Consider the following 20040-nt stretch of genomic DNA (forward strand, 5'->3'; position numbering starts at 1 on the left):
ATCATTGTCACACATTGCAGGATATCCCAAAGACACTTTTTCTACAACAAATTAGTCTGATGTGGTTGCTGTTATTATGTTGCAAAGAAGTGAAGCATTTGGGAATAGCAGTGTCTTATATTCACCAAAGACATGAACGATTATCTCATCTGTATGGATGTTGGTTAAGCAGAGAAATGTTTTTGTCTTCATTGCAGGATGTTGGAATCACAGCACTGAGGTGGTGCATCACACTTGTGCCAGTGCTAGCTGATGTATAACTGCACAGATTCCAGACCAGAAGGGCAGGGTACCTTTGAGACAATCAGGAGACATCAGGAAATGTGACATTCCAATATAAAAGTCCTTACTTCATCTGCACAGTGCAGTGCAATGGAGCTGGTGCAGTGTGCAGACAGCCAACCATATATGGTGTAACAGTCATGTAATCGAACTGTTACCCCAGTAAATACAGAATTCAGGCTATGTGCAAGCCTGAGATCTTGTAGCAGTGTAAACAGCGATAAAATTCAAGACATCTGCCTGAAGAATCCATTCTTTCTGGTATATGTTACATGGCTAACATATGGAGAATCTCTCAGACCATATCATAGTGGCAGTGGTGTTTGACTCAAGAAACCATTTCACTGGCCCTTTGGCTGGAGCTGTTTACTCTCATCTAATCTGCCTGTTACTTCTCCACTGCTAATTACAGTCTTCCTTGTCATTGCAACCGATCCAATTTCTTTTGAAATGGAAATTTTGGACTAATGTGTCAGGAAGGGCACGGGAATTAGTAAGGGAGAGTAGATATGTCAGAAACATGAACGTAGGAAACATAAGGATTAGGAGCGGAAATAGGCAATTCAGCCCTTCAAGCCCATTCTGCCATTTAAGATGATCGTGGTCGATCTTATCTTAGTCTCAGCTTCACTTGCCTGCCTGTTCCCCATAGCCCTTTATCGTGCTTTTCATCAGAAATCATAGAATCCCTACAGTGTGGAAACAGGCCCTTCGGCCCAACAAGCCCACACCGACCCTCGGAGCATCCCACCCAAACCCATTCCCCTATAACCCACCTAGCCTGTACATCCCTGAACACTACGGGCAATTTAGCACAGCCAATCCACCTAACCTGCACATCTTTGGACTGTGGGAGGAAACCCACGCAGACACGGGGAGAATGTGCAAACTCCGCACAGTCGCCCGAGGGTGGAATCGAACCCGGGTCGCTGGTGCTGTGAGGCAGCAGTGCTAACCATTGAGCCACCATGTTGGCAACTTTGTCGGGCATGGAGAGACCCAGATGACAGTAGAGGACAGCGTATTATAATGGGGAGCAAGAGTGATTATCCTGAGCAAAGGTCACCACCAGATACTGGCTGAACTCCACTAAGGTCATCCAAGGGTTTCCAAAATGATGATGTCAGCAAGAAGTTGTACCTGGTGGCTAGGATTGGATGCAGACATAGCCGCGTTGGTGTGGCAGTGCTCAGTGTATCTATTTCTTTCTTGAATCTGTGTTGATTGATTCTGTCTCCACTGCATTTGGGGCAGTGAGTTCCACAGCTTCACAACCCTCAGAAGCAGCTTTTCCTCATCTCCATTTTGAACTTGCCTCCTCTCACCGTATATCTATGACCTCTCCTTCGAGACTATCCCACACAGGGAACATCTATTCAATGTCCACCTTATCAATCACCTTTAGCATTTTATATCCCTCCATCAGATTCCACAACCCCCTCCGTTCTTCTGGACCCCAGGGAGTACAAGCCCAAGCTATTCAACTACTGCTCATACAATCACTATTTCATCTCTGGAATCAACCTCGTGATCTTCCTCTGAACTGCCTCCAGCGCCACCACATCTTTCCTTAAGTGAGGGGACCAAAACAGTATTGATTCTATGTGAGGTAGGGTCTTCCTGCATTCACTGACAAAAGACTTCAGACTGGTGAAGGTCAGACCGAGTCTACCTTGTTAATTTGGTAAACATTCATTTGGTAAAAGGATAAAGGAGGAAAGGGAGGAGATTGCTGGGGGCTTGACACAGATCTTTGCATCCTCTTTAGCCACAGGTGAGGTCCCAGAAGACTGGAGATTAGCCAATGTTGTTCCTTTGTTTAAGGAAGGCAACAACATTGTGGATGAGTTGTAGACATGCTCGCCGAGCCAGTGGGTTTGGTTGCAAACTTCGTCACCCTGCTAGGTAACATCGTCACTGCATCTCCAGTGAAGCGTTGGTGTTCTGTCCCGCTTGTTATTTATATGCCTCTGTTTGATGGGGTGGTTGAATTAGACCCTGTGTACAAGCCACTGAGAAACAGAACCGGAAGTAATACCAATGTGTGTGTTGATGGGGTTCCGGTTGGAATACCAGACCTCCAGGAATTCTCCGGCGTGTCTCTGTTTGGCTTGTGCAAATAGGGATGTATTGTCCCAGTCGAATTCATGTCCCTCGTTGTCTGTGTGCAGTGAGACAAGTGAGAATTGGTCGTGTCTCTTGGTGGCTAGTTGGTGTTTGTGTTTCCGTATCTGTAGTCAGTTTTCTTCTGGTTTGGCCTATGTAATGTTTCTGTCAGTCCTTGTGTGGGATTTTGTAAATTACACCAGTTTTGCTGGTTTTGGGTATGGGATCCTTTATGTTCGTCAGTAGCTGTCGTAGGTTGGTTGTTGGTTTGTGGGCTACTCTGATAACTAGGGGTCTAAGTAGCCTTGTGATCATCTCTGAAATGTCCTTGATGTACAGTAGGGTGTTTAGTGAGGCTGGTCGTATTGTGTCTTCCTTTTGTGGTCTGTCTCGGAGGTAACACCAGATTGTGCTTTTCGGGTATCCATTCCCTTTGAAGCTCCTGTTCTGCTTTGCGTAATTCCGGGTTGCTGCAATGTGTTGTGGCTCATTTAAATAGTGTCCTGATGTATTAGAACTATGCAAAGCAGAACAGGAGCACACGAACACCAACTAGTCACGACCAATTCTCACTTGTCTCACTACTCACATACAACGAGGGACACTAATTCGACTGGGACAACACACCCATAATCGCACAAGATAAACAGAGACATGCCAGGAAATTCTTGGAGGCCTGGTATTCCAACCGGAACTCCATCAACAAACACATTGGATTAGACCCGGTGTACAAATCACTGAGAAACGGAACTGGAAGTAATACCAATCACCCCAGCAAACCAAGGCACGTAAATAACAAGCGGGACAAAACACCAATGCTTCACCAGAGGCGCACTGACGATGTTACCTAGTAGAGTGATGAATCGTTTGCAACCAAACCCACCGGTTTGTCAGCATGGCTTGGTGCGGGGGAGATCTTGTCTCACAGATTCAATTGAGATTTTTGAGGAAATGAGGAAGATGATTGATCTATGACTTAGCTAGTGATGTCCATAACCTATGAATGATTTTTCTAAAAAGTTCTTCCAATGCAGCAAGCCTATTCAAATAGGTGGTGACTGGTTTTATCCAATATGAGCAGATCAGGAATATGGATAAGGACACTCCCAATTTTCAAATTTTGGGCCAAAGGATCTCTCCATTTTATGAAAAGTCTCATTTCAATGGAGAAATCTTTTATTCCTGTTGTCAAATGTTACACAACCTGAATTTGCCTAAAAAGAGCAAGTGGCTATTATCAACATGAAAGAAAATACTTAAGTAAGGTTCATGTCAGAACTCCACAGTTTATAAACATTAAGAAGCTCTAAGGGCTTTGTGGCCTTCAGTTTAGGCTGAACAAAATGTAAACATTTTACATGTTAATTGTGGAAACTATTATTATGACTGGCATGCTTTACAGACAGTGGTTGTAGGGGGTCCATTTGGTGCATTTTTAAAATAATTAGCTGGTGAAGCATATTTCCTATCCAAAAGAAAGGAAGACTGAAACAGAAGCAACATTTTGAATCTGCAAGAAGCTAGCTGAACAAGTTAGAAATTGGAACACATTTAAATTGAAATTAAACAAGGATCAATGATTAGGGTAGTGACTAAAGCTGTATCTATGACAACATGGACAATAAATTGTCTGGTAGCTTTCACAGGGGAAAAGGCTATTGAATAGTCAAGTCCACATTAACTACTGTAAAAGGTTCCCGTTTTTGTGAAAGTTTCACTTGAAGTCACTTGCAAATACAAGAGGTGGAACACTTAATGGTAGGTTTCACCATGGAGAGTGAGGAAGTTACTTAGTTTTCATGACTTTGACAATCTTTTAGATGGACAAATGAATTATATAAAATTGTTCTCCATGCAGAAAGAATAGGAGGGTTTCCACACAGGAGCCAAGTATTTTAAATTTTCCGTTTCCCAGACCCTTTCAAAAACACTTTTCTCCTGCTGCTCCAAGGAGACATTACAGTTTGTCATGAGATCACTTTAGAAAACAGAATAGATTCCCCAACAGAGGAACCCATTGTAAATCTGGCTGGTCTGAAACAGTTCATATTTGTCTCAGAATATACGCCATCAGAATTAAAACTTTAGAACACAAGGTGGTATCAAGCGAACACAAATAGCAACTGAAGTAGCAGCTAAGTAACAGACAGGAGAATGATCACAAGATTTGTTGGGTGTTTACTCTAGCCTCAATGACCAAGAAAAGCATTGAAGCCTTATGAAGGAAGCAATTGAGTAAACACAATCAAATAACTCACCCAGTCTGACTTCTGAAAGACACCCACTTCTTTAACCTCAATTTAAACCATACTGCATGATTATGAGCATTTACACCCACTCCTGTAGTCACTTGCATCAGATTGTAGAAAGCATTTTAGTATTGCCTTATTCACATGATAAGTACAAGCCCAAACCTAACTTGTTTGGTGCCATTGGAGAGAACTTAATAAGGAGGCCTGTGTTTCAGCTGAATTCAAACACATGATACTGATAAAAGCATTACGTTGCAACTCATTAAATTACTGGCTGAATTAGTTCATTTGAAATCTGTCCATTTTATGTCCCAGCTGGCATTTAAAATTTGCCTCTGGCACAGCGGGTTTAATTGCGTACACAAATATTTATACTCTGGTTAATTATTTATTAATGACCATTATATTACACACGTTGTTTTGTGCTCTATAGCTAAAGTTCCTGGAGGACTTGCTTGCTAGAGGATTAATCTATTATGCTGTTTTCAAACTTAATTGACTTATCCTTTCAAGGAAATAAGTTGAAAATGTCCTTGGGAATCACCCATTTTCCTATGCTTTCAGTGGCTTTGCAAAATTTCATTGACTTTAATGACTTTTTATTGGGTCCTGTCACTGCTCATTTAAAATGAATAAGATCTGAAACGATAGTTGCGCAGATTGAGAGCAGCAAATTATATGGCTCAAATTAATGAAGTTCTTTGTAGACATAATATGTAAAGAAATAATGGTAAATTTGTTGTGTAGATTGATAAATGAGTTAGCTAAAGAAAGCTGATAAATGGAAAATGTTCTGATTGAGAGACAGCTGAAGTAATTTTGACTTTGGGTGATCATGTAAAAAAGACAATGTTGATTCCACTGCCTTTAGTATTTACTTGTCATTTGCAGTTCCATGCGCCATGACATTGTGTTATCTCTCTAGCAAACTGCCTGCTGCACCAGACACCACCTGCTGAATTTTCATGAATCTTTGTGGTAATCTGGCTCTTGTTAGTCAAGGAGTCCTTTGCAGTAGAACTATTATGGTATCTTATCATCCAATGAGTAGCACAGGTAGCATTCTTGATCCTGCAGACTCATGGCAGGTGGATTATTCTGTGCTGAGCACCTACCCTCTCAAGTGTGCATTGTATCTGTATCTGAGTTGGTGTTTTGCCATAATCTAATGACGTGATGGTACACCTACAGGAACATTGAGCCCCCCCTCCCTTTACTTGAGTTTTATCAATCTTCTCAGCAGCTGAAATGAAAAGAAGGACAAGGGTTGGCTTGGAGAGTGAGGGAAAGCAATTAGAAAAACTCTTGGAATCATTTACAGCTTGCCATGCAGAGTGTATTGAGTGAGGAAGGAATCAAAGTGAGAACGTGATTGCTACAGCTATGACCAGAAAGTATAGGAGCATTCTTCTTACTTCAGTTAAATCATTGCTGTCTACCCCTCCCATCACCCTGAGCAGACACATCTCTTGCAGAGTGTTTGCTTAGTCAATAGATATGCCTTGGTGCCTGCATTGGCAGTACCTTCTGTGCATAGCATATGCCTTGGCCTCTGCATATCCATTTTTGGATAAAATCCAAGTTGTAAATGGTCCTTTGGGTAAGAAAACATGAAATGCTAATTGTTTAAAAATTGTTAATGTCTGAAGTTCAAAGCTTTTTATTTTCTGAATTCTTACAGTTTACAATTAGGAAGGACAACTGATCAGATAAACTTTAAAATTAAATTAAAATGGAAGATCTGGAAAATCTCAGCAATTCTGACAGCATCTGTAGAGAGAAAACAAGAATAAAGGTTTTGAGTCCAGTATGACCTTTTCTTATGACTATTAAATAAATTATTTTTAATATTTAAATATTTACAATAACTTGACCTTTGTAGGCTTTAGTTTCCACTTCCACTGGTCTGTTGGGTTTACTCTAGATATCAAAGCCCAAGGCATACCTGACAACAGAGTATGTCTAATTGCTCTTTATTGAAGCAAAGTAGACCATAAATGCTGCAAAAATAGTGATACGCCACAAGCTTACAATTCAAGTGACCTGTTTCCATGGTTTTGTCTGAGGATTAGACCAAAACAAGTGATCAGCTTACTCCATCTCAACCTCCAGTCACTGATCAGGTAACAGCCGCTAACTAACTAGCACTCTGAGACACACTTTCCTCTCCTCCTTTTTCATGCAAGCAGACGGTGTGATCAAATCTTGACGCTGCCAGTCCACTGCGATTGATTAGTTTGACCATTTGCAAACATTACAAGTGTCACATCTGACCACAGTCCAGTTAATCTTTTGCACATTGCAATGACAGCTTGTTTTTAATGGAAAGAGGCTGATCTCTTTGTTTTAATGAACTTTGACCTCAGGTCAACTTGTTCATACTGCCCTTTATAGGCTATTTCTTGCAGCTTTTATGTCATCCAATCAACCGTTTGATATTTACACAACACAACTCTATGGTTTTGGTGACAAATGATCATCACACATCCAGTGTATTGTATCTGCTTTAAATATAACTTCAGCCAGACACTATGTCACCAATTACAACACTAATGTAAACACATAGACCTTCTTGAGAACACAGAAAATATTAAGAAATAGCCCAGTAATTTTCTAATGATTAGGTCACCATCTGATCATTGATCTTTCAATACAGTAGACTTCGTGTTTTTTTTCATTTCAGCTAACCCAGCGAATTTAGGGTTACGGCTTACACCTTTGATATTAATAATTTTGATGTTTTGAACATATGCAGGACAATGTGCAGTTTTAAAAACAATGAAAGCATTGGAACTTTGATCTACAAAGGCAGTATAATAGCTTTTCATAAGGAACTTGTTAAATTAGTTATCTCTGAAACAATAATGAACATCCTTTTGTAGACTTCTATCAGACATTGAGAATAGATTTTATCTGAGTTCACTTCCAAGTAAAAATATCCTCAGATGGCTAAGAATTCATTGTTTGCTCATTGTTTACAAATTAACAGTAGTAAATATCTTAGTTATTTGATCATTGAAAAAAACGTCTTTGATCATGATTTTGTTTGGTGGAAGTTCCCTTTAAAATGTCAGAAAATTGTTTAGGACATATTTGCCCCACCATAATTTTCTGTTCTCTGAATTGCAATAGATCCTCCGTGTAACAGCAGAAATAAGTTCAGTAGATTTTCTCCTGTAATGTTTCATCAGAAACTCATTGTCAAAGCTATCAAAATGTTCTGTGAAGATTTTGGACTTGCAATCATTTTAGAGTCACTTACGAATTTATCAGGTAAATTGATTGTAAAATCAGGTGGGTGTAGAACAAGTGCCTCACTCGAACCTGCTATCATGTGGGTTGGATTACAAATGGGCTTTAAATATCTGAAATGTAATGTTTATTACTATTCTGAATTAGGGCATATTAGACATCACTTGGTCTCTAGGATGTATGGTGGTAAAAATCCTGTGGCTATTACTACAGGCATGCTATCTGTAACAGCACAATTTTCAGTTCATACTCCAGTATATTCCTGCTGTGAAGGTAAGTGTGAAGAACTAGGACAAGGTTCAGTTTGCAAAAATCTGATAAATATGGCCAATAATAAAATAGGATAAGTCTTGTTTGCTATCTGCCAATTGTGATGTCAAAAATCTAGTTTGGTTTTGTGACAATGAGGGACAGTTATTTATTTAATAAAATATTGTAAAGTGTGTCCTACTTTGAAGGGTGTATGTTCTGCCAATAACCACAGTCTTTATCTGGCATTGCTGAATGGAGTAGCTGCCATCCTCTTATTGTGTGGTTTTTGTGGAAGAGGCAGTGTAGGTCTCTTGCAGGTTTTCCACCTGAATAGAACCCCAGCACCTGAATGCAGTTCTACCCCACAGATTCCATTTCTTATGTATTTGTAGATTTAAATAAGATGGATGTAGGTGATCTTAGTGGCAAGGCTTGGCAAGTCAGCTAATTTATTTTGGACTTGCTGCCAGCTACATGGATCTGCTTGATGGCACTTACATGTCCCACAGCTATCATCAAATTAGCTTCAGTCATATAAAAATGCAAGGAACTGGCTGGTCTTCTGCAGGCTAAATTAAAACAAGATGTTAAAACAGCCTTGCCTCACATATAACTGCGACTTTAGTAATTTGGAAATATTGATACTGACACTGCAGGCATGCAGTAAAAGCATTTCACCCAAACTGATCTCATGTGGGGCCTTTTATAGCAGCACAGGAGGATCTTAGCCCCCATTAATGGGGGCTGAGGCGAAAACTCAATCCTAGAGGTGATGACCAATGTCTAGTCCATCATACGATAAAGACTGCTGGGCCATTAAGTATATTAAAGGCTGAGATAGACAGATTTTTGATCAGAAAGAAAATCAAAAGTTATGGGACAAAGGCAGGAAGGTGGAATGGAGGGCTATCGGAACAGCCAGGATCTCATTAAAAGGTGGAGCAGTCCTGATGGGCTGAATAGCCTGATTCTGCTCCTACATATTATGGTCTCATGATTCAATTAAATAACCTGTCACCACGTTCTCAGGGCAACAGGACACTGTCAATAAATGTGGCAAAAAAGGCCTACATCCCAGTATTTAGAAGAAAAAGTCCTTGGTCTATAGTTCAGGGGAGATGGTGGCAGAGTGATAATCAGGTGACCCAGGCAGATGCTATAGGGACACTGGTTCAAATCCCACCTTGACATCTGGTAACATTTGAATCCAGTTAATAAATCTAGAATATAAAGCTGAGGTCTCTTGTAGCACAGTACTGGTCTTTCTCCCTCTGGACTGGGTTCAAGTCCCACATGCTGCAGAGGTGTGATAGCAACTCTGGACAGGTCTATTTGAAAATTTTTTTAAAAAGTTGGCACTAGGAATGGTGAACTTCACAACTGCTATTAATTGTCATACAACCCATCTGGTTCATTCATATCCTTTAGGGAAGGAAATCTGCTATCTTTACCTGGCCTGGCCTAAGTGTGACTCCAGACCCACAACAATGTGGTTGACTCTTAATTACACCCTGAAATAGCCTAGCAAGGCATTCATTTTAAGTGCACTTATAGGTGGATAACAAATGCAGGCCTTTCCAGCGACGCCTATATATCAAGAAAGAATTTTTAAAAAGCACATCAAGGATTACTGCCCATTTGATGTAATATTCAGTAATAAACACCCGCATCTACTTTTCTGAATTCAGTATAACTCAGAGGATCTGGCAGAGAGTTCCAGGAAATATGCTTTGAAAGGTACTTTCTTATGGAAAATTACAGAAACAACATAAATTATTGAATGCTGTTGTTCCTCTGGTTGTATCCATTTTCAGATAAGTGCTTGCAGGTTTTGAAGGCAATGAGATTTAGAACTGTTTACAATAGTTAAGGATGTGTTGCTCAAATTAGGTTTATTTTTAGAGATGTGTAAACATTATGAGATTTTGTTCTTCGTTTAGATTTCCATCTTAGCCTGAATTAGTGCCGGAAAGCTGCAACAAATACATTTTTCAAGCTTTGCTTGCACCCCTCTGTTAGATTTGCAGGTTATTTTTTGATATTGAAGTTTTCTGTTGATTCATGCCCCAAGCAGAATTCCAACAGAATTTGACATTGTCATTACAGTTGCCAAAGTCACATCTACCCAAGACACCTTGTCAATATTCACATCCAACTTCTCTGCTGTAATCTCCAAGTATATCGTGCTTATTCTCGGAGCAAGCCTCCGTGAAAGGTTGTGCAGATCATGGTAAAAACGTTCCTTCTTTACCCAAGTGACAGGCTGGGTGGGAGTACTTATGCCCATACCTGCTTTTTCTTCTTTTTTTTTGAGTAGTGTGGGTTCTCTTATTAAGTAGTTAACAAATGACTTTGAAATTGAGGGAGCCAAAGACAGGAGTCATTCCAAGCGGAGAGACTTGGTTCGGAGGCAATGAAGATTTTGTTGGGCTAATAGCAGAATTCAAAGGACGCTTGCACAACTGTACAAGTGGAAAGGTGTCAAGGTGAATGTAGGACTGAGTGCTTGGGCGTTGTTGGCGTTTGAAATCTGGGGTGAAATTATTTTCAGGGGCAGACACTGATGGGAGAGTATAAGTAGTGAAAGATTCTAGAACCTGTTTTGAGATGTCGCTGCTTGTTATTGAGCCTATAGGAATAGAGAAACCAAACTGAATTGAAATATGCCCCAGTCAATATGGATAGTAGAATTTACATGGAGGGAGAGGTTTAGGCAGGACAGGAGTATACTGAGACAGAGAGTCGAATCACATGGGATGAACTGCTGAATGCTTCTGTTGACAGAGAAAAGGAAGAAAGAGCAAAAGCGAGATCATTTAGCCGTGCTGGAGAAGACCAGAGTTATGTCAAGTCAAAAATTGGAGGAAGAGAAAATGCACAAAGACAGATCAGCAGTGGGGACAATCCAGCAGAGAGCATAGGCTCAGTTGAAAGTTGAGGACAGATTGAAGCTCAGAAGAAGGCTGATTGGTGCCCAAGGCTGAACACCAGTGTAGTAAAGCTGAAAATCCAGAAGTGCACTGTTTTACATTTCCAAAATCCCTGTGCCTTCGTCATTAATTAATTTATACTTTGTGAATGCAGTTTGTACCATTACCTAAGTCACAGGGCTGTCCAAAAGCACTTGGCCTGTTTAGTGGCTACAGAGCAAAGTTGCATCCTTCAAATAACAGGGAGGTGGGCAGACATAAGTGTGGGGCTACAGACCTGAGGAAATGGGATGTCTAAAAGTCCAATTTGGGCTGGATGTGTAAAAGTTTGAAAATAAGAGGTTGTTTATCTGCTGGTCTGGTTGCTATTGGAACAGCTCCAGAATGTAAACGTTGAGGTTGAATTTTAATTCCCTCACTTTTTGTAGGTAGATAAAAATAAGTAACCATTTATCTGCTTAAATCTAAATCATTGCTGTGATTTGAAACCTGCAACTTTCAGAGCCAGAAAAGGTACAAGCCTCATACATTTACATGAATTGGAGATCTATTATGTCAAGAAGACCTCAATCCAATACTAATCCGTGGTGAAACCGCTGTGGCTTTTCTGCTAACTGGAAACAGTTTGCTTTTTCCTAAGACAGAAGAGACGAGGCCAAAACTTTCTTTTGTGGGGGCTAGTATATGGAATATTTCTATCCCAGAGGGAAAAACCAATAATAGACGGAAATGAACACACTGGCCATACTGAAACTCCATTTTGAGGTAGAGGGGATGACTCAGTGCAATATATCTCATTTGCAACCTTTTACTGTTTTAATTTCCTCTGGGATAGGACCCATGAAGAATGTTAGAGATTTTCTGCCCTGTATTCTCTCCAGCAGAACTCTGCTGAAACCCATTCCTTACCAATCACCAACCCTTGCCACCTTGGATCTGTTGTGTACTTTCCAGGCAGAAGTATTTGGCATTCAAATGTGAATTGATATTTGGAAAAAAAAACTTTTGTGCGCTTCTGCTGCTTTTCCTGTGTGGGAAATCAACTCAACAAACGGAGTTCCTGCTGGAAAATTAAATTTTCTCTCCCACTATGCTTTTTTTTTCGGCACTAAGAGTTGCAGCTGGTAATGTACTCTAAGAAACGATTCTGCATCTTGAGTAAAGCACGAATAGGTTCCTCTGGCTCAGTGAGATTTTCCAGGAAACAGGTACATTGTATTGTGTAGGCCCTGGGCTATTTACCCAAGCTTCCAACAGGAAATCACCTTGCATTTGGAACCTTAAAGATCACGCAAAAATGTGAACAAATGGGGATATATTCATTCAAGGCATGAAGTTGTTGAACCTGATTTAATTGATTAAAAGTTTGATCAAATTGCTGATTATGGAGGCTGTTTCACAATATCAATTACATGCTTTCAGGTTGTAACTGCTTTTTCTTTCACCAGGTCACACAGGTCGTTTAATCAAAGCGTTGCTAGGAACCAGCATTCTCTTCCTATGTGCACATGGGGGTTTTCAGATTACTCTGTATGTTTTGGCAGGTGAAGATTTGTTGGGGAATAACTGTAAGTACAAATGAATGTTCATTTTTCTCAATTGGTGGTGGACTGTGATTTACTGATGTACTTGCTATTCTATGTGATTCTTCATTAAAGAAATATTCTTACTGTGGAGAACTAGCCATGTGTTTTCAAAATGTTTGGAGACTTTCCGGTGCCATTCTGCTGCTGGTGATACTCACAATTACTTCCAAAATGTGAAAAAATATTCAGTACTTGGGCCTATAATAAGTCTTTAAAATTACACAATCTTACACAAAGATGACTCTAACTGGAGCACAGTATCACATGCATTTTGGTTGTATTCTGGGTCTTAGATATTGGAAAAATCATACTTTAAGCTTAGAAAGATGAAAGTACTTTGTTTGTTTAATACAACTGACCATGCTTTGGCCGTTGTCGAGTTACTTGTAATATCTACCTCTTTGGTGAGGCGTTGAATGTTGCCTCCCCCCAACCTCTTCCTGCCACAATCCCTTCCCCACCACCCATCTCCCTGACACAGCCCCCTTCCCCACCCAAAATACTGAAATGTACAGTCAGTTCCTAGCTTCAGCAATATCACAAAATACAACAGTCTCTATCACTGCCGTCCAATTTTATGCCTGAATAACTGTTCTTCATATGAGACAAGACAGCAATTGTTGGCAGTGTTTCACTATGAAAGTCATCTTAGTTGAGCCGCAGTGACCAGAAACATACAGCCAAGTGATTTCTGCCCTCAGTTTTCTAACCCGGGAGCCCTGTGGATGGTTGTGCCATTAATGCCCATGCTGAAGATGAAGTAAATTCTCCGAATGAAGTTGGACATCCTCTGCTTTATGACACTGGATGTTTGTGTTGCCCAAAAGGATACTTGGAAAGCCAAAGTGCTTTTCTTTAATCTTGATTGTCACAGAGAAATCTAGTATTGTGTTTTGACCATGTTAATTAAGTTGATGCTCAGACCGAGAATGTTCTTTTGAAATGCACTTGCTTCTAAACAATAGGAAAAGTCTGCCAGAGATGGTCACCTGCTATTCCTTCCTTCCCATTTCCTTCAATTTCTGCTAAGTAATAGCTATTTATAAATTGAGGTTATTTTTAAAAAAGGAATCATGACAGAAATGTAGTCAGTAGTCATCTAAAACTTCATGTACTTAGTGTCGCAACCAAATAGGGGCATGTATGTTTCTCAGCATTAGCACTTGTGATTAACATGCAAATCTTTTTGAAGGTTAATCTAATGCATGTTGATTGCCAAAACTATTCAAAAACGAGCAGGGAAAGCATGGACAAGAATGGGATGTGGGTGGGAAATCCTGAGAGAAGGGACGGCAAGGACAGGGGGAGACTGAAGAAGTCTGGGCCATTTTGAAGCAGGGTCAAGTCAGGATACCATCCATTCAATTACACTCAGTGTTCTTTTGAGGAGCTCAAAACTTCTACCAAAACCTTGAAATGACTTTAATAGTAACTTTCTGTTACTTTCCTTTTAATTTTCAGGCACATGATTTTTGAATCTTTCTGTCTCTGTATAATGCTGTTTATTGTAAGGTAGCAAATGAACCCCAATTAAGGAGAGAGAGACAGAAATACAGAGCTGTTAGCCAGACATCAGTAACAAAGGAATTGCCAAAATCTATTCTACATGGTGTGATAACTGGACACTTAGAAAATTGGATTTAGAGAATTGGGCAGTCAGCATGGATTTATCAAATGAAATCATGTTTGACAAATTGCTTGGAGTTTTATTTTTGTTTATGCAACAAGCAGAAAAGATGGGGACAGACCAGTGGATGTAATGTATTTGGATTTTCACAAGGTTTTTGACATGGTGCCATATAGGAGATTAGTAAGTGAAACTAAGATACCCGAGATTGGGACATATATTGGCATGGGTTGAGAACTGGTTAAAGAACAGAAAACAGTCCCCAGAAATAAATGCGTCATTCTTAGTTTGCAGACTGTGACTTAAAAAGGGAATCGCAAAGATCAATGTTTTGGGACCCAGTTTTTAACAATCTGTATGAATAAATTGGATGTGGGGACACAATGCAATATTTCCAAGATTGCTGATGACACAAAACTAACTGGGAATTAAGTTGAGGAAGGTGCAAAGAGGCCTCAAGGGCATTTCAATAGTTTAAGTGCGTGGGCAAGGACATGGCAATTGAAATATAATGTGGAAAGTTGTGAAGTTATTCATTTTGGTAGGGAAAAAATAAACGTCAAGAATTTTAATAAATGGGAAAAGTTTGGGAAGTGATGTGCAGAGGGATCTGGTTGTTCTTGTTCATAAATCACTGAAGGTTGAGGTGAAAATGCAGCAAATAGTGTGTTACCCTTTGTTTCATGGGGAGAGAGTGCAGGAAAAAAGAAGTCTGGCTGCAGTTATGTTGATCTTTTGTGAGACTGCACATGGACTATTGTATAGAGGTTTTGTCCACTTGAGAAGGATGTACTTTCCACAGAGGATTCACTCGACTGCCCGCTGGGATGGCAGGATTGTTAATGAGTTTAGATTGAGCAGTCTGGTCCCATGAGAACAGATGTAGTTAGGGAATTTCTTCACTTAAAGGATATGATGCTCTGAATTTTCTATCCCAGAGGGCTGTGCAGGCTTAGCCATTGAGTATATTCAAGACTGGGATCGATATTCTACCAAAACATTTGATATTGATTCAAACAGTATAATTCAGAATAGGTATTGATCACAGACTACGTTCTTGGTTAACATCATGGTATTTGAAAGGCATTACAGCTTGTGAAATTTATTGAAGCAGGCAGAGGCATCAAATGTTGCTTCTTAAATGCTATGCTATAAATAAAAGTTAAAGACTTATTAGGCCTATTTTTTCTCCCAAGAGCTTCCATTGTCCCTTTCATTTCAATCTTTCTTCTTTCTCCAAGGCTTCTGCACTGACACTGCCAGGGTGATCAGCTCTGGGGATATTTCACCAGCAATGAGTAGTAGGCGGGGTGTTGGTTTAAAGACAACTAACAACATAATAGTGCGTACATTGAGAGAAATAAGTGCAGTCGAATTAAATTTAAAAGTACATAATGAAATGTGAAAGCTAGCAACTCACTATTTTGCCAAGCTCCTTTGCCAGCACCTTCCAAACCTGTGACCTCTGCCAATTAGCTAGGTTTTCTCCTACTGTCCTACACATCAGCCTGACTTGGAACAATATCATTGTCACTGGGTCAAGAGCCTGGAACTCCCTTTACAACAGCCCCTGCCTACTTGGCTGGTGTTCTTGAGTACCTAACTGCTGAGATCCTGGAACTGCAGGGCAATGAGATCCACAAAGCCCCTACCATCGGCAGATCACCACCTGCAATGACAAGGAAGTTGCGGCAGGGGCAGGGTGGGGGTGATGGGGGTTGGAGAATGGTGGGGGGAGGGGGGGGGAGGTGCGCAGAGCTGCAGGCAAGAGTCACTATAGCTCAGAGTGTGCTACTGCCCAAGCAAAGCTGACATCCCAGCTAAGGGTTTACACCTACAAGGGCAAGATGAGAAAATGTATTGGGAATAAGCATTATTTGAAGACAGAACCTGATGGAACAGACAGTCTTGGAACACAATCTCTCAGTTCCTTCCCATGCCCTTTCTCCTGTGGAGACCCAGGAGCACTCGGTTGTCAGGCCAGCCCCATCAGGACTGCTAGAAACACCCTGCATGGGCCTGTAATCCGTCCACCTCCTCCCCACATCACCCCACCCAATCTCAGGAATGTAATCCTCTCTCCTATCTTGGGACAACAATCATCCTTTTCCCCTCATTTGGGAATTAAACCCAACCTCGGAGGATGACAAACCCTGCCCCCACCATATTCCCAGGCTATAGCCTCCTTACCCCAAAATCCCACACAAGACTCCAATTCTCCCACCCCCTAAAAAGAACATCAAGGTTCAGTCGCTTCTTCACCTCCCTGAAGCTCAGGCCTTGGTCATACAGGGACTTGGCCGTACACAGACTTTTCGCTCTTTGCCCACTTACCCTGAAGATTTCCCAAATCCACTTGCTGCTGAATGGAGGCCTCCTCATGGTCATAGGTCAGATGAAATCAGACTGGAACAAGGCCTCAGTGTAGCCTCCTGAGTTTGGTGGTGAATTGGGAGGAAAGTGAAAGAGGAAAGGGAAAGGATTGGAGGGTGGGTGTAACAGGAAAGGAGAAGTGTAGAGGAGGAGATAATAAGTTGGAGGGAAAGGGGACAGAAAGGGAAGACTAACATTAGAAGACTAAGTAACATAAAATTACTATACTTTATCATAATTGGTATAGCTGATGGTAATAACAGTGTAATGATCACTGCAGGGATTTGTCAATGTTAAATAGCCTTCCATTTCATACCACTGTAACTGAGACATGGAAAAATCTCAGAAACTCTGTGATATCTGCTTAGAGTTTCTCCCTTGATTGATTCTTTTTTCTCTATTCATTTGTGGGACATGGGCGTCATTGGCTGGCCAGCATTTCTTGCCCCTCCCTAGTTTCCCTTGAGACGGTGGTGGTGGGCTGCCTTTTTGGACCGCTGCAGTCCTCCTGCTGTGGGTTGACCCATAATGCTATTAGGGAGGGAATTCCAGGATTTTGACCCAGTGACAGTGAGGGAACAGTGATACATTTCCAAGTCAGGATGGTGAGTGGTTTGGAGAGGAACTTGGAGGTGGTGGTGTTCCCATATATCTGCTGCCCTTCCTTCCAGATGGAAGATGGGTTTGTCTGAGGATCTTTGGTGAATTTCTGCAGTGCATCTTGTAGATAGTACACACTGCTGCTACTGAGCATCGGTGGTGGAGGGAGTGGATGCTTGTGGATGTAGTGCCAATCAAGCGGGCTGCTTTGTCCTGGATGGTGCCAAGCTTCTTGAGTGTCGTTGGGGCTGCACTCATCCAGGCAAGTGGGGAGTATTCCATTACACTCCTGACTTGTGCCTTGTGGATGGTGGACAGGCTTTGAGGAGTCAGGAGATGAGTTACTTGCCACAGTATTCCTAGCTTCTGACCTGTTCTTGTAGCCACTGTGTTTATGTGGTGAGTCCAGTTGAGTTTCTGGTCAAAGATCACCCCCAGGATGTTGATAGTCAGGGATTCAGTGATGGTAACATGATTGAATGTCAAGAGATGGTGGTTAGATTGTCTCTTATTGGTGAATGTGCATTGCTTCAGTATCTGAGTAGTCATGAATGGTGCTGAACATTGTGCAAACATCCCCATTTCTGACCTTTATGACGGAGAGATGGCCATTGAGGAAGCAACTGAAGATGGTTGGGCCGTGAATACTACCCTGAGGAACTCCTGTAGAGATGTCCTGTAGCTGAGATGATTGACCTCCAACAACCACAACCATCTTCCTATGTGTCAGGTCTGACTCCAACCAGTGGAGAGTTTGCCTCCTGATACCCATTGATTATAGTTTTGCTGGGGCTCCTTGATGCCACACTCGGTTGAATGCAGCCTTGATGTCAAGGGCTGTCAGTCTGACCTCACCTCTGGAATTCAGCTCTTTTGTCTATGTTTGAACCAAGGCTGTAATGAGATCAGGAGCTGAGTGGCCCTGGCGGAACCCAAACTGGGCGTCACTGAGCAGGCTATTTCTGAGCAGGTGCTGCTTGATAGCACTATTGATGACACCTTCCATCATTTTACTTATAATCGAGAGTAGACCTATGGGGTGGTAAATGGCTGGGTTGGATTTGTCCTGCTTTTTGTGTATAGGATATACTTGGGCAATTTTCCACATTGTCAGGTAGATACCAGTGTTGTAACTGCACTGGAACATCTTGGCTACGGGAGTGGCAAGTTCTGGAGCACAAGTCTTCAGTACTATTGCTGGAATGTTGTCAGGGTCCATAGACTTTGCAGTATCCAGTGTCGCCAACCATTTCTTGATATCGAATTGGTTGAAGACTGGTATCTGTGATGCTGGAGGATGCTGAGATGGATCGTCCACTTGGCACTTCTGGCTGAAGATTGCTGTGTACGCTTCAGCCTTATCTTTTGCACTGATGTGCTGGGCTTTTCCATCATTGAGGATGGGGATGTTTGTGGAGATTCCTCCTCCAGTGAGTTGTTTAATTGTCTACTACCATTCACAACTGGATGTGGCAGAATTGCAGAGCTTAGATCCATTTGTTGTGGGATTGATTAACTCTATCACTTGCTGCTTTCGCTGTTTGGTGTGCAAGTAGACCTGTTTGGTGGCTTCACCAGGTTGACATCTCATCTTCAGGTATGCCTGGTGCTGCTCCTGGCATGCCCTCCTGCACTCTCCATCGAACCAGGATTGATTCACTGGCTTGATGGTAATGGTTGAGTGAGGGATATGCCAGGCCATGAGTTTGCAGATTGTGCTGGAGTACAATCTTGCTGCTTTTGATAGCCTACAGCGCTTCATGGATGCCCAGTCTGGAGTTGTTAGATCTGTGCGAATCTGTCCCATTTAGCACAGTGATAGCACCACACAACACAATGGAGATTACTCTCAATGTGAAGGTGGGACTTTGTCTCCACAAGGACTGTGCAATGGTCACTCTTACCGATACAGTCATGGACAGATGCAACTGCAGCTGGCAGATTGGGAAGGATGAGGTCAAATATGTTTTTCCCTCTTGTTGGTTCCCTCACCACCTGCCATAGACCCAGTCTAGCAGTTATGTCCTTTAGGACCCAACCAGCTCGATCAGTAGTACTGCTGCCAAGCCGCTCTTGGTGGTGGACATTGAAATCCCCCACCCAGAGTACATTTTGTGGCTTTGCCACCGTCAATGCTTCTTCTAAGTGTTGTTCAATGTGGAGGAGTACTAAAGCATGCCTTATTGTGCTTTTCATTCCCTGGGTTGGTTTCCAGTGGTTTCATTGAATGTTGCTGAGTACCTTAAATGCAAATAAATGGTGCAAATCAATGTGTGACTTCATTTCAGTGTCATTGATTTCAATAGATCACTATTAGATGTCAAGCAATGACTGAATGAACAGTTTGGAATACTGTTGAGAACAAAATTATGTCAAAATTTTCTGATCAAGTAGGTTTCTACACATTAAAGATATCAACGGATCTGGCGATAGGGGGAAAAGTGAAGTTGAGGTAGGAAACCATCAATGATCTCGTCAAACAGTGCACCCGCTTGAGGGGCCAAATAGCCTATTCCTCCTCCTATTTCATCTGTTCCCGAGCACCAATTCTGCTCATAAAAAAAATCAAGCTTTTAGTCAACCAGGTGCTATGAAAACTTAGCAATGTTGGCAACAAAAGGTTGAATTAGTTATGCAACTCAAAGCAAGGCAAACTCAAATTCATTTCTAACCTCTACATTAATCATAATATTTTTAAAAAACAGTCTGACAGCTTCAAAAGCTGTGTTTTATGATAAGTGTCTCTGTAAATGTTTCCAGTGAATAAGTGAACTGCTCAT

The 20040-nt window shown here is 41.4% G+C and overlaps 1 protein-coding gene across 3 annotated transcripts in view; it reads left to right on the plus strand.

Moving 5' to 3' along the window:
* piezo1 (piezo-type mechanosensitive ion channel component 1) overlaps nt 1-20040 on the plus strand; it is a 322059-nt gene that overhangs the window by 109253 nt on the left and 192766 nt on the right. For all 3 annotated transcript variants that reach the window (XM_048605766.1, XM_048605768.1, XM_048605767.1), the window contains exon 3: nt 12523-12642. In XM_048605766.1, coding sequence (XP_048461723.1) covers nt 12523-12642 — 120 coding nt within the window. The remainder of the gene's footprint in view (nt 1-12522; nt 12643-20040) is intronic.

This window comes from Rhincodon typus, chromosome 15 (assembly GCF_021869965.1).
Source record: "Rhincodon typus isolate 14 chromosome 15, sRhiTyp1.1, whole genome shotgun sequence".
In the NCBI taxonomy this organism is placed as follows: Eukaryota; Metazoa; Chordata; class Chondrichthyes; order Orectolobiformes; family Rhincodontidae; genus Rhincodon; species Rhincodon typus.